We start from the raw sequence: 12,792 nt of genomic DNA, 5'->3' as shown, positions 1-12,792 counted from the left end.
GGTCTGGGAGGAGATCCCTCAGGAGACCGTCCGCCACCTCATCAGGAGCATGCACAAGCGTTGTAGGGAGGTCATACAGGCACGTGGAGGCCACACACACACTACTGAGCCTCATTTTGACTTGTTTTAAGGACATTACATCAAAGTTGGATCAGCCTGTAGTGTGTTTTTCCACTTTAATTTTGAGGGTGACTCCAAATCCAGACCTCCATGGTTGAAAAATTTGATTTCCATTTTTTTATTTTTGTGTGATTTTGTTGTCAGCACATTCAACTATGTAAAGAACAAAGTATTTCAGAAGAATATTTAATTAATTCAGATCTAGGATGTGTTATTTTTCTGTTCCCTTTATTTTTTTGAGCAGTGTATATGCACGCATACCCCAGTCGGCCAGGATTTACCATCATACCTGGAAGGCTTATTTTGCTTGGTATGAATCTGGCGAGGTTCACCCTCTCCTTTTTTCTGTCCCTAGGATTCTTGCCTTCAGGCTGGCCTTGAGAAGGGTCTCCGCCTGGCCTCCCTCAAAGGTCAGGTCTCGGCCTTGTCTGTCCTTTTCCAAAGGTCCTTGGCTTCTCGTTCCCATGTTAAGACTTTCCTTCAGGTGGTGGCTCATTGCGTCCCTCCCTTCCATTCTCCGATGGAACCCTGGGATTTGAATTTGGTCTTAGAAGCCCTTCAGTCCTCTCCCTTCGAGCCCTTGAAGGAGGTCTCCCTTTCTTATGTCTCCTTTAAAGTTGTGTTTTAGTCACGATTACTTCCATTCGCAGAGTCTCCGAGCTGGCGGCGCTCTCGTGTCCGTCCCCTTTTTTGGTTTTTCACCAGGACAAGGTTGTCATGCGCCCAGTTCCCTCCTTTCTTCCCAAGGTGGTTTCTTCCTTCACATTAATGAGATTGTCCTACCTTCATTCTGTCCCAACCCCTCTCATCCCAGAGAATGAGCTCTCCACAGTCTGGATGTGGTTCGGGCGCTTCGGCTGTATCTCCAGTTAACGGAGTCCTTTCATCAATCTGACTCGCTCTTTGTTGTCCCTGAGGGCTCACGCAAGGGTTCACAAGCCTCCAAAGCTACCATCTCCTGCTGGATTAGGTCGGCTGTCAAGAAAGCCTATATTGGCGAAGGGTCGTGAGCCCCCCTTCCGGTTGACCGCTCACTCCACTAGGGCGGTCGGGGCATCATGGGAGCGGTTCGGCATCTAGCCTCTGCTTCCCAGGTCTGGAAGGCCGCCACCTAGACCTCAGTTTACACCTTCTCCAGATTCCACCATATTCACCTCTGCTAATGCTAGTTTGGGTCGCAAGGTTCTGCAAGTGGCTGTGCGCTAGGTTCATCGCATGGCTGTTTCTTCCCACCCTCGGGGACTGCTTTGGGACGTCCCATGGTGCTGTGTCCCCCAATGACATTCATGAGAAAAGGATTTTACGGTAAGTACAAAAATCCAGTTTTCTCCTTGGATGCATTGGGGGACAAAGATCCCACCTTTGTTGTTTTTTTTTCGTTGTTCAGGTTTTCCGGATTTTCCGTGACCCTTTGATAAAGGTCCTTTTTCTGGTTTAGGACATGTTGGCTTCACTGTTAGTCTGTTTTTTTTTAAGGACCAACTGGTTAGTGTCTGAGCAGAGAGTATAGCCCATCTGGGTGGAGCCAACACTTTTTCTTTCTAGTGTCAGCCTCCTAGTGGCAGCTGACTATATACCATGGTGCGGTGTCCCCCAATGCATCCAACAAGAAAAGGATTTTACGGTAAGAACAAAAATCCATTTATTTGCTTAAAAAAGCACCAAAATCTTCATTAATCTGCCCCACTAAAAATATTCAACAGTTTTCAAATCAGCACCTGGATCTGAATACTTTTGTAATTGCATGTAATTAAAAATTTTGTATAGCTACTGAGTTATTCAATAAAATGTATCTGCATAGCGCCACCTGCTGTTTGTTCTTATTCTTATTTCTTTGACCTGCTCACTGAGATGGCCACACATGCTCAGTTTTATCCTTCAACTGCCTCCTGAGCTGTGATAGGTAGAGCGGAAGCACGTCCTCTGCAGTAGAAAAGACACTCCCCTTGAGCTGTCAGCTTGATATAAATCTAGCAGAGCAATCAATAGTGAGATCTCTGGATCCATGTGAGGTCCAGAGCTGGTTCTAGCTTTGTCAAAAATAGATTGTCATGTACTATATGATGTTTGCTTTTTTTACATTAATCATGGGATAACACCTTTGAAAGAGCATGGAAAAGAATCTGTACCTGTACGTTTCACAAGTAATCAATAACTGTCCTTGGTTTACTGGTAGATCACCTATCTCAAGTTACATAAAAAATTATATTCTATAATGAAAAATGTTGGCCATTTTTGCACAAACAATAGTTTCTCTTTTTATGTCACATGAAGCAAAATTTCAATAACACGTGGTCTACAGCAAATATAGAAGTGCTGAACTAGAACAACTTTATACGTACAATAATCCTGTTAATTCTCATGTCCAATGTGATTATGTGCACTACTTCGCTTCCTGAAGTGTTAACAAGGGGACTATTAGACAAAACTGCCGTGAGATGTTTTGGGTCTACAGCCCAAGGTGAGGGTGGGGGATAGAGTTTGATTCCTTATCATGAGAGTGGGGAGCAGGCAGAATGGCCAAGAAGAAGCACAACAAGATGTCACTGATCATTGGCGAAAACTGTTTAAATAACTTTTTACATTGATATTCTAATTAGAGGTGGGACGACGAATTAGTCGAATCCACAAATCCCTCGAATCTTGTTGGATTCTTGGGATTCGTGGACTCGAATCCCGACGTAATTTAGTAAAATTCTAATCCGACGAATCACGCAACGCCATATAACCTAATGATACACGGCCGCCACCATGTCTCATAGCGCGGTGGGCAGGTGTATCAACAGAGGGAGGATGGGCTGGGGGCCGGCATCTGGATTAGGAATGACAGCGGGGACCAGTGCAGTCCCTGTATTCTAATGCACCGGCCCCGCTCACTGTAGTATAGTCTTATCTAACCCACATTGTTAAGATATAATAATTATGTGTAATCCATCTGTATTACTTGCAACATTAAGTTCCGTAGCAGAGAGGAGGGAGGAGGCAGGCTGGGAGGGCGGCGCGTCACTTACTAAGTCATGCGCCTGTGCCGCCCACTTTGGGAATGAAGCAGGCGGCGCGGGCGCATGGCGTAGTGAGTGACGCACCGCCCGCCCATCCTCCCGGCCTGCCTCCTCCCTCCTCTCTGCTACGGAACTTAATGTTGTAATACAGCTGGATTACACATGATTATTATATCTTAACAATGCAGGTTAAATAAGATTATACTACAGTGAGTGGGGCCGGTGCATTAGAATACAGGGACTGCACTGGTCCTCGCTGTCATTCCTAATCCAGATGCCGGCCCCCAGCCCCTGCATTCACACTGCAGGGACACTGTTATGTGGGGGGGGGGGGGATCTGTGGATGGCACATAGCATAAGATGCTATATCAGTGCCATCCACAGATCCCCCATAACAGTGCTATCCACAGATCCCCCCCCCATAACAGTGCCATCCACAGATCTCCCCATAACAGTGCCATCCACAGATCGCCCCCTAGCAGTGTCATCCACAGATCCCCCCCATAGCAGGGTCATCCACAGATCCCCCCCATAGCAGGGTCATCCACAGATCCCCCCCCTAGCAGGGTCATCCACAGATCCCCCCCATAGCAGGGTCATCCACAGATCCCCCCCATAGCAGTGTCATCCACAGATCCCCCCCCCCCATAGCAGTGTCATCCACAGATCCCTCCCATAGCAGTGTCATCCACAGATCCCTCCCATAGCAGTGTCATCCACAGATCCCCCCCATAGCAGTGTCATCCACAGATCCCCCCATAAGTGTTTGGCTCACTTTGTTTCTTACACCGTTAACACATATCTTATGTACAGGATTCGTAGGATTCGAGATTTGATATATTCGAGAACCTTTTCAGATTCGGATTCGAATTTTTTTTGATTTGTCTCACCTCTACATTATTATTAATAATGTACACAGTGCTGGTGATGACTCACTTGGGCCATCTTGATATCATTGTTGACAATGGGGTTGGATTTTTAGGAGGCATCAAACTGGGGATAAAAATAATTCCCTTGTCCGTATGTTCCCGTCAGTTCTTGGAACAAAATGATTTTTGAGGGGCTACGAAAGAGAACACTGATGATTGTTCTAGAAAGCATCTAGAACTGGGTCAAACAGGTAATCCCTATGATAAGAACTCAGCATTTCTATACTAAAACTTAAAGGGGTTGTCTCATGTTATACATAAGGGCACCTCTGGGATCCAAACCTATCCTTAGAATGGAGCCCGCAAAGTGACGGAGGACACACAGCGCAGGCGCGTCCGCCCTCTATGGCAGTGCCAAAAATAGCAGATCGGTGCACTCCTTTTTTTTTGGAGGTCCCAGCCACCCCTCTAATAGCTGAGCCAGTACAGCCACCCCTCTAATAGCTGAGCCACTTCCATAGAAATTAATGGAGGACGACGCTTGCTCGGTGCACTCTCCGTCACTTTGCCCGCTCCGTTCTAAGTCTAATAAGAGCTAATGGTTCCTTAGTCCCAAAACTGGTCACATACTTTATGAGCATCAATAATTACTGAAGCAGATGATGGATAAACAGACCTTGGGTAGGTACAGTTGCAAGAAAAAGTATGTGAACCCTTTGGAATTATATGGATTGCTGCACAAATTGGTCATAAAATGTGATCTGATCTTCATCTTAGTCACAACAATAGACAATAACAGTCTGCATAAACTAATAACACACAAAGAATTAAATGAGACCTTGTTTTTATTGAACAGTGCAGGTGGAAAAAGTATGTGAACCCCTAGACTAATGACATCTCCAAGAGCTAATTGGAGTCTAATCAATGAGATGAGATTGGAGGTGTTGGTTACAGCTGCCCTGCCCTATAAAAAAAACACACACCAGTTCTGGGTTTGCTTTTTACAAGAAGCATTGCCTGATGTGAATGATGCCTCGCACAAAAGAGCTCTCAGAAGACCTACGATTAAGAATTGTTGACTTGCATAAAGCTGGAAAGGGTTATAAAAGTATCTCCAAAAGCCTTGCTGTTCATGAGTTGCACTGCTGCTACTCTCCCTAGCAGTGGCCATCCTGTAAAGATGATTGCAAGAGCACAGCGCAAACTGCTCAATGAGGTGAAGAAGAATCCTAGAGTGTCAGCTAAAGACTTACAAAAGTCTCTGGCATATGCTAACATCCCTGTTAGCGAATCTACGATACGTAAAACACTAAACAAGAATGGATTTCATGGGAGGATACCACAGAGGAAGCCACTGCTGTAAAAAAAAAAAGCCATTGCTGCACGTTTACAGTTTGCACAAGAGCACCTGGATGTTCCACAGCAGTACTGGCAAAATATTCTGTGGACAGATGAAACCAAAGTTGAGTTGTTTGGAAGAAACACACAACACTATGTGTGGAGAAAAAGAGGCACACCACACCAACATCAAAACCTCATCCCAACTGTCAAGCATGGTGGTGGGGGCATCATGGTTTGGGGCTGCTTTGCTGCGTCAGGGCCTGGACGGATTGCTATCATCAAAGGAAAAATGAATTCCCAAGTTTATCAAGACATTTTGCAGGAGAACTTAAGGCCATCTGTCTACCAGCTGAAGCTCAACAGAAGATGGGTGTTGCAACAGGACAACGACCCAAAGCATAGAAGTAAATCAACAACAGAATGGCTTAAACAGAAGAAAATACGCCTTCTGGAGTGGCCCAGTCAGAGTCCTGACCTCAACCCGATTGAGATGCTGTGGCATGACCTCAAGAAAGCAATTCACACCAGACACCCCAAGAATATTGCTGAACTGAAACAGTTCTGTAAAGAGGAATGGTCAAGAATTACTCCTGACCGTTGTGCACGCCTGATCTGCAACTACAGGAAACGTTTGGTTGAAGTTATTGCTGCCAAATGAGGTTCAACCAGTTATTAAATCCAAGGGTTCACATACTTTTTCCACCTGTACTGTGAATGTTTACATGGTGTGTTCAATAAAAACATGGTAACATTTAATTCTTTGTGTGTTATTAGTTTAAGCAGACTGTGATTGTCTATTGTTGTGACTTAGATGAAGATCAGATCACATTTTATGACCAATTTGTGCAGAAATCCATATCATTCCAAAGGGTTCACATACTTTTTCTTGCAATTGTATACCTTGTGTGGATATTCAAACTATATTTTAACATCCAAAATTTATATATGCAGCCCAGAATGTTTTATGCCACATTGTCATCCCCCCAAAAAAGGCTTAACAATTCATCACAAAATTGTCAGCCAGTAAATGAGTAGAATCTGCGAGTTTTCTCTTCTTGAATTAGTGGTTACCACTCACCTGGGCTGTTATCTGTAGGAACGTCCTCTATACTCTGCTCATCACCCCTCACATCTGTCTCTGCAGCCTTAATATTTTTTAAAAGCTGTTAAACAAATATTGTAAAAGTCATCAGACGGTTGGAGAAGTTGTGTGAAACATTTTATATGACCAGAAAAGATCAGTAATTAGAATGACAACTAAAAATGACTGGCCAGCACGAGTTATCTGACCCAAATATCTGCAGGTCTCCCGTATAAATCCAACCTGATGGTTCTTTATTCCGATCACCAATCTCCATAGCCAGACCACATGTAATGTCGATGTCGCATTATACAAGGATAAAACTGGTGGATAAAAAAAGACTGAACACAAGATCTTCACAGCCTTCTACAGATCATGAGGAACATTTTATGAGACCTTATCTCCATCTACCTGATCATTCTGTGGGACATGGTGATGTTCTTCTGAAACATCCTGTAAAAGAAGATGACTGGGACATTTCTCCGGTGTTCTTCTCTCTTCCTCAACTGTAGGAAACACATACTGTGTAAGGATGAGCAAATTGATTCATACTGGGTTTGTTATGAATTTCACAAAAATTCAAAGATAGGTCAATATACATATATTCTTCCTTGAAACCAAAAATAGTGTCACCTGACATAGAATACATATGAGTATTTTTTGGTCTCCCTAATGATAAAGAGCAGCCTGAGTATCCCCCAAAACCAGTCAGCCAAGCAAGGCAATTTTCTGGTTCTTTTGTCCTTCTGGAAAGACAGCTAGCTTGCATGTTTTATTGAGAGATGTGTAATCCTGGGTGGGATATTCTACTTCTCTTGTCAGTTAAACATTTTGTGGGGGCCTCTATCTGGGTTGGCTGCAATGAAATACAAAAAATTGGGTTTGTTATCATCTGAATTCTAAGCCCAAATATTTTGCAATAATTTCAGGTAAATAAAGAAACATTCACAAGTTAAAAACACATGCAATTCAGCTTTCTTTCCAGTCATTGATCAGCCTTTTAAACATATTTATGTAGTAAAACTAGGAAAATAGGTAAGCCAGCCTCACTTCTGCAACAAGCTCTTCCAGTACAAAGCTAGTAGAATCAACTTTTCTAGTTGAGAGGCCTTGGAGGGACCTCTGGGTGGGTACTATTTCTATTATGGAGACCAGTTATTATATGTGATGACTATTGTAGGCTAGAGAATACTCCTCTTGGTTTCTGGGAAAAATTATATACAAATTAACTTGTTTATTGTCATCTGCCATCAGAAAGAATTACCTTTCTTATGCTTTTTGTCAGAAAACCAAATTTGAATATTTTACAAAAACCCACAGCTAAGCAAAAAAAAAAAAGAAGATAAAGTAATTGTTTCTGATGTCAACTGATGTTAGACTTACCAATTTGCATATAGTTTTCCAAGAAACCAAGAGAATCATTGCCTAGCCTATAATAGTCATGACATATACTAAGTCAGGGCTGGCCAACCTGTGGCTCTCCAGCTGTTGTAAAACTACAACTCCCACCATGCTTTGCTGAAGGCTGATAACTGTAGGCAGTCTGGGCATGCTGGGAGTTGTAGTTTTGCAATAACTGGAGAGCCTCAGGTTGGCCATCCCTGTACTAAGTGGTCTCCATAATAGAAATAGTACCCAGCCAGCATGACCCTCTAAAACTATCAAAGCTGATTCTATCTGCTTTGTTCTGATAAAGGGCTTTTGTCCTGAAAAAGCTCTTTGCAGATGTTAGCTTGGCTTAGCTATTATCCTAATTATGATATCAAGCCTGTTGAAAATACTCAGCCATAATTGGAAGTCTATGATGTATTGGTAAAACATTCTGCTTGTTTAATACTTTTGGAAAGTGGAATTGCATGTTTTTCATATGCAGATCTTTCTCTTAATTTTCCTGAAATGAATTGCAAAACAATTGGGTTTCTTACCATTACATTTTTTATTTTATTTTAAATTCTGGATGATTTTCAAATTCTCTAGTATCTATACATACCTCATTGTGCTTCATAGATCTTTTAGCCCTCTTAGTCTCCTATCCAAAAGGAAAGGAAAAACCTGTCTCACACCAGGAATCCAGCTCTTTCTGAGTAACGAACCCTTTAACAAGGCTGAGCAAAGAAACTTTTCTTGGTTGCCTTAGAGACCTTGTCTGGGGTATTATTTCTTCTTATGGAGGGCACTGAGTATGCGTGAGGAGTACTGTAAGCCAATCAACATTCATCTGGGTTTCTGGGAAAAATATATGAAAATTGACATCTTACAATTTGCTAATTTTAAAATCTTTCCCAGAAACCAAGAGGGGAATTACTGGGCCTACAATACTCCGCAACTTTCAAGGCAATTGGACTATAGTTGATTTGGGAAGAATCAATTCATGCACGAATTGAACTTTTTAAAAAAGTCGGGAAAACCGTATCTGAAGCGAATTTCAACATAGTCCCTCATTTTTAATACAGTGATTAAATTCAGTCCTTACATACAAATAATGAGAGGACGTGTGTATTTAGTCATGTCTATTACCTGGTGGTGTAAGGGGCCAGTGATCCTCCATTATGACGTCATTGTACAGATCTTTGTGTCCTTCTAAATACTCCCACTCCTCCATGGAGAAATAGACGGTGACATCCTGACACCTTATAGGAACCTGACAACACAATGATACAGTCATCACCCAGATCCCTTCATAGCGTTCCTGTATAATGTCCCAACATTCCCAGCAGTGTCACCTCTCCAGTCAGCAGCTCAATCATCTTGTTGGTGAGTTCTAGGATCTTCTCTCTATTGATTTTTTCATGTATCAGGGGGTGAGGTGGAGGCCCCGTAATTGGGCTCAGGATTCTTCCCTGTCCTTTAGATACAGGATCCTGACAGCGCTCACTAGAGGTCTTCTTCAACACTAAGTAATCCTGGTTAAGGAGAGACACAGTAATAAATATCACTCCATACATCTCCAGAGTCCCTCACCTCTCCAGTCATGTCCATCTGTTAATAACATAGATAAGATGATGTAATGTGACATCATCAGAATCTCTCACCTCTCCAGTAAGCCGGAAGAGGATCTCTAGGGTGAGATTTATTATAGTCTCCGCCATCTTGTCCTTATCCGTATCCATCCTTGACGGGTCAATCAGGAGAATGATCTTATATAGAAGATATGCACTGAGTGGATCCTATATTGTAGGAACCTGAATGGAGAGAAAATAGGATGATGTAAAATCATACAAAATCTCATGTAAAATACAATGGAGAAAATAAGGGGAAACATTTGAAGAGATAACAAAGTGTATTATTTTAAGTATGAATTGGAAGATACTGTAAGTTGAAAAGCTTTTCAAGGCAGTTCCTCCATGTGTAAGGTCAATGCATGCAAGCCTTCACATGATGCTATAGTCACCAGCTACAGTAGTGACACAAATATGTACGACACATTCCTGCTTTAGACCATCATCAGTCATCGGACTTACATACTAGCAACACTGCTGGAGCCAACATTTCATTGAGCCAGTGTAAGCCAACTGAAGGGATCATGGGAGTATTGGCATTGGGGTGGTGGGGGATTTAATACACATTGGAGTGAAGATGAACAGGAGGCTCAGAATCTCTAGTCTAGTGACCATGTGGGTTCCAGTGGTGGGGTCTCAGGTGGTCAGACACATATGATCTCTACTATGAATACATGATAAGTTTCCATTTTTGGAAAACCCCTTTGCACACATTCTGTATATTAGGGATGCCCAACCTGTGGCCCTCCAGCTGTTGCAAAACTACAACTTCCAGCGTGCTTGACAGCCTACAGCTATTTGGGCATGCTGGGAGTTGTAGTTTTGCAACAACTGGAGGGACGCAGGTTGGGCATCCCTGCTGTATGTCATAGTGGTGAGGTAGTTTGTGCTTAGAAACGAGATATTAGACTCAATAGTAATTCCGTTTTTTAGTAGTCTCCATGACAGGATATGCAAGACAGCAGAAGGAGAAGCTCTCTCAGCCCAGGACACAGTAACTTCTTTATTTGAATGGGCTTTAAGAGCAGCCGGGGCAATCTTGCTTTTAGCTCTGTAGGATTCAGCTAGACAAATCCATCTGGAGAGATTTTTGTCTATTTTCCACTCTTTAGTTTATCGAAATATTGCAGAACTGTCTGACATTGAGATTATGGAAGGTAGATTCCTGAATATTCTTTGGGTTAACAAAAAAGATGTAATAAATGTATTCTGGGACCGATGAAACAAGGTGGATACGTTGGGTAAGAAACTCAAGTCTAACTTAAATATAAGCTTATCCTCAGTGATTCTTTGAAAAGATATTTGAAGAGAGGGAGCTTGTAAGTCACTAACACTCCAGGGTGATGACATTGCTGCCAAGAAAATTGTTTTAAGACTAATCCATCTTCTTATGGAGAGAAGAGTCTAGGTACTCAAAAGGTGATGAAGTCATACCTTACGAGGGGACACCAGATCTTAAATTTTTTGTTCAAGTCTGTCAGCTGCTCTAGAACTGTAGACATACAAGTAACTTCAGACTGGTGTCATACAAAGCACTCAGTGCAGAGACCTGAACCCTAAGGCCCCTTTCACACGGGCGAGTATTCTGCGCGGATGTGATGCGGGAGGTGAACACATTGCACCCGCACTGAATCCCGACCCATTCATTTCTATGGGGCTGTGCACACGAGCGGTGATTTTCAATCATCACTTGTGCGTTGCGTGCCTCTTTGTGCGTTTTTCACGTAACGCAGGCCCCATAGAAATGAATGGGGTTGCGTGAAAATCGCAAGCAAGTGCGGATGCGGTGCGATTTTCACGCACGGTTGCTACGAGACGATCGGGATGGAGACCCGATCATTATTATTTTCCCTTATAACATGGTTATAAGGGAAAATAATAGCATTCTTAATACAGAATGCATAGTAAAATAGCGCTGGAGGGGTTAAAAAAATAATAATAATAATTAAACTCACCTTAATCCACTTGCTCGCGCAGCCCGGCTTCTCTTCTGACTTCTTCTTTGCTGTGTGCAGGAAAAGGACCTGTGGCGACGTCACTCCGGTCATCACATGATCCATCACCATGGTAAAAGATCATGTGACGGACCATGTGATGACCGGAGTGACGTCACCACAGGTCCTTTTCCTGCACACAGCTAAGATGAAGACAGAAGATAAGCCGGGCTGCGCAAGCAAGTGGATTAAGGCGAGTTAAAAAAATATATATATTTAACCCCTCCAGCGCTATTGTACTATGCATTCTGTATTAGGAAGGCTATTATTTTCCCTTATAACCATGTTATAAGGGAAAATAATACAATCTACACAACACCGATCCCAAGCCCGAACTTCTGTGAAGAAGTTCGGGTTTGGGTACCAAACATGCGCGATTTTTCTCACGCGAATGCAAAACGCATTACAATGTTTTGCACTCGCGCTGAAAATTCAAGCATGTTCCCGCAACGCACCCGCACCTTTTCCCGCAACGCCCGTGTAAAAGAGACCTAAGAGTACTAGGGGAAAGGTCCAAGTATAGACCATCTTGTAAAACATCTAGTATAAGGGAAATATCTGGAGAATGTTTAATAAATTTATCTGCATACCATGAAGCACATTTTTAAAAGTAGATTTTGGATGTGGTGGATTTCCTACTACTTAGGAAAATCTACATCACTTAATGACCGGCGTCAAGCAAAGGGAGGGAAATGGGAAGGCCCTGTCCAAGGGAGAGGGAAAGGTGGTGACCCCTGACTCACCTTGCGGCTGGCACCTGACTGCCCTGACGTCCCTAGACGGGTTCCTCACCCGTACGCCGATCACGTGCCTAAACCCTGGCTTTCCCTAGGATGAGCCCTGAGTAGTGGGATCACTAGTCCGCACCACTGACACTAAGAGGAAAACACCAAGGAGAGGACAGACAATACAGACAAACATATAATCCCAGGTGGGCGACAACAACAGACCACCAAGGCCCAACAGGGATCCGGAGGGTAATGTTCTGGAACAACAACCAGGGAACACAACTACACAGCTCCAGTGGGTCAGTATTAGAAGTCCAGGCAGGAAGCTCTATATCTGGCAACCAGAGAAGTGGGAGATGGGAATATAAGGAGGTTGGGATTGCTGGACAAGAAACAGCTGAGGAGGAGAAGCTACGGATCCCTGAGTGAGCCAAAAAGGGTTGCAAGGCAAACCCAGAAAGCTACCATTACGAAACAGCACTGTCTTTGTACATCGAGCGCGCAGCCACCCGCTGCGACTTCCTGACCCCGGGTATAACGGAGTCAGGAGTGTCTCTTGACACCCTCGTGACAGTACCCCCCTCTCTACGAGGGGCCTCCGGACACTCAGGACTAGGTCTCTCAGGATGAGAGGCATGAAAAGCCCGAACTAACCTGT

General features: G+C 43.4%; 3 protein-coding genes across 6 annotated transcripts in view; 2 read left to right on the top strand and 1 right to left on the bottom strand.

The window, feature by feature from the left end:
• Nucleotides 1–12,792, bottom strand: part of LOC121004478 (oocyte zinc finger protein XlCOF7.1-like) — a 1,216,478-nt gene that overhangs the window by 612,450 nt on the left and 591,236 nt on the right. The window contains exons 5-7 of one of the 2 annotated variants that reach the window (XM_040436719.1): nt 8,931–9,054; nt 6,825–6,919; nt 6,411–6,495 (exon numbers count right to left, since the gene is read on the bottom strand). In XM_040436719.1, the coding sequence (XP_040292653.1) occupies nt 6,411–6,495; nt 6,825–6,919; nt 8,931–9,054 (304 nt within the window). The remainder of the gene's footprint in view (nt 1–6,410; nt 6,496–6,824; nt 6,920–8,930; nt 9,055–12,792) is intronic. The other variant, XM_040436718.1, reaches the window with a different exon arrangement.
• Nucleotides 1–12,792, top strand: part of LOC121004516 (zinc finger protein 300-like) — a 734,886-nt gene that overhangs the window by 445,143 nt on the left and 276,951 nt on the right. The gene's annotated exons all lie outside the window — the stretch shown is intronic.
• LOC121004488 (zinc finger protein OZF-like) overlaps nt 1–12,792 on the top strand; it is a 555,846-nt gene that overhangs the window by 410,269 nt on the left and 132,785 nt on the right. The gene's annotated exons all lie outside the window — the stretch shown is intronic.

This window comes from Bufo bufo, chromosome 6 (assembly GCF_905171765.1).
Source record: "Bufo bufo chromosome 6, aBufBuf1.1, whole genome shotgun sequence".
NCBI lineage: Eukaryota > Metazoa > Chordata > Amphibia > Anura > Bufonidae > Bufo > Bufo bufo.
Note: the sequence above shows the minus strand (reverse complement) of the source record. Positions and strands in the feature narration are given on the sequence as shown.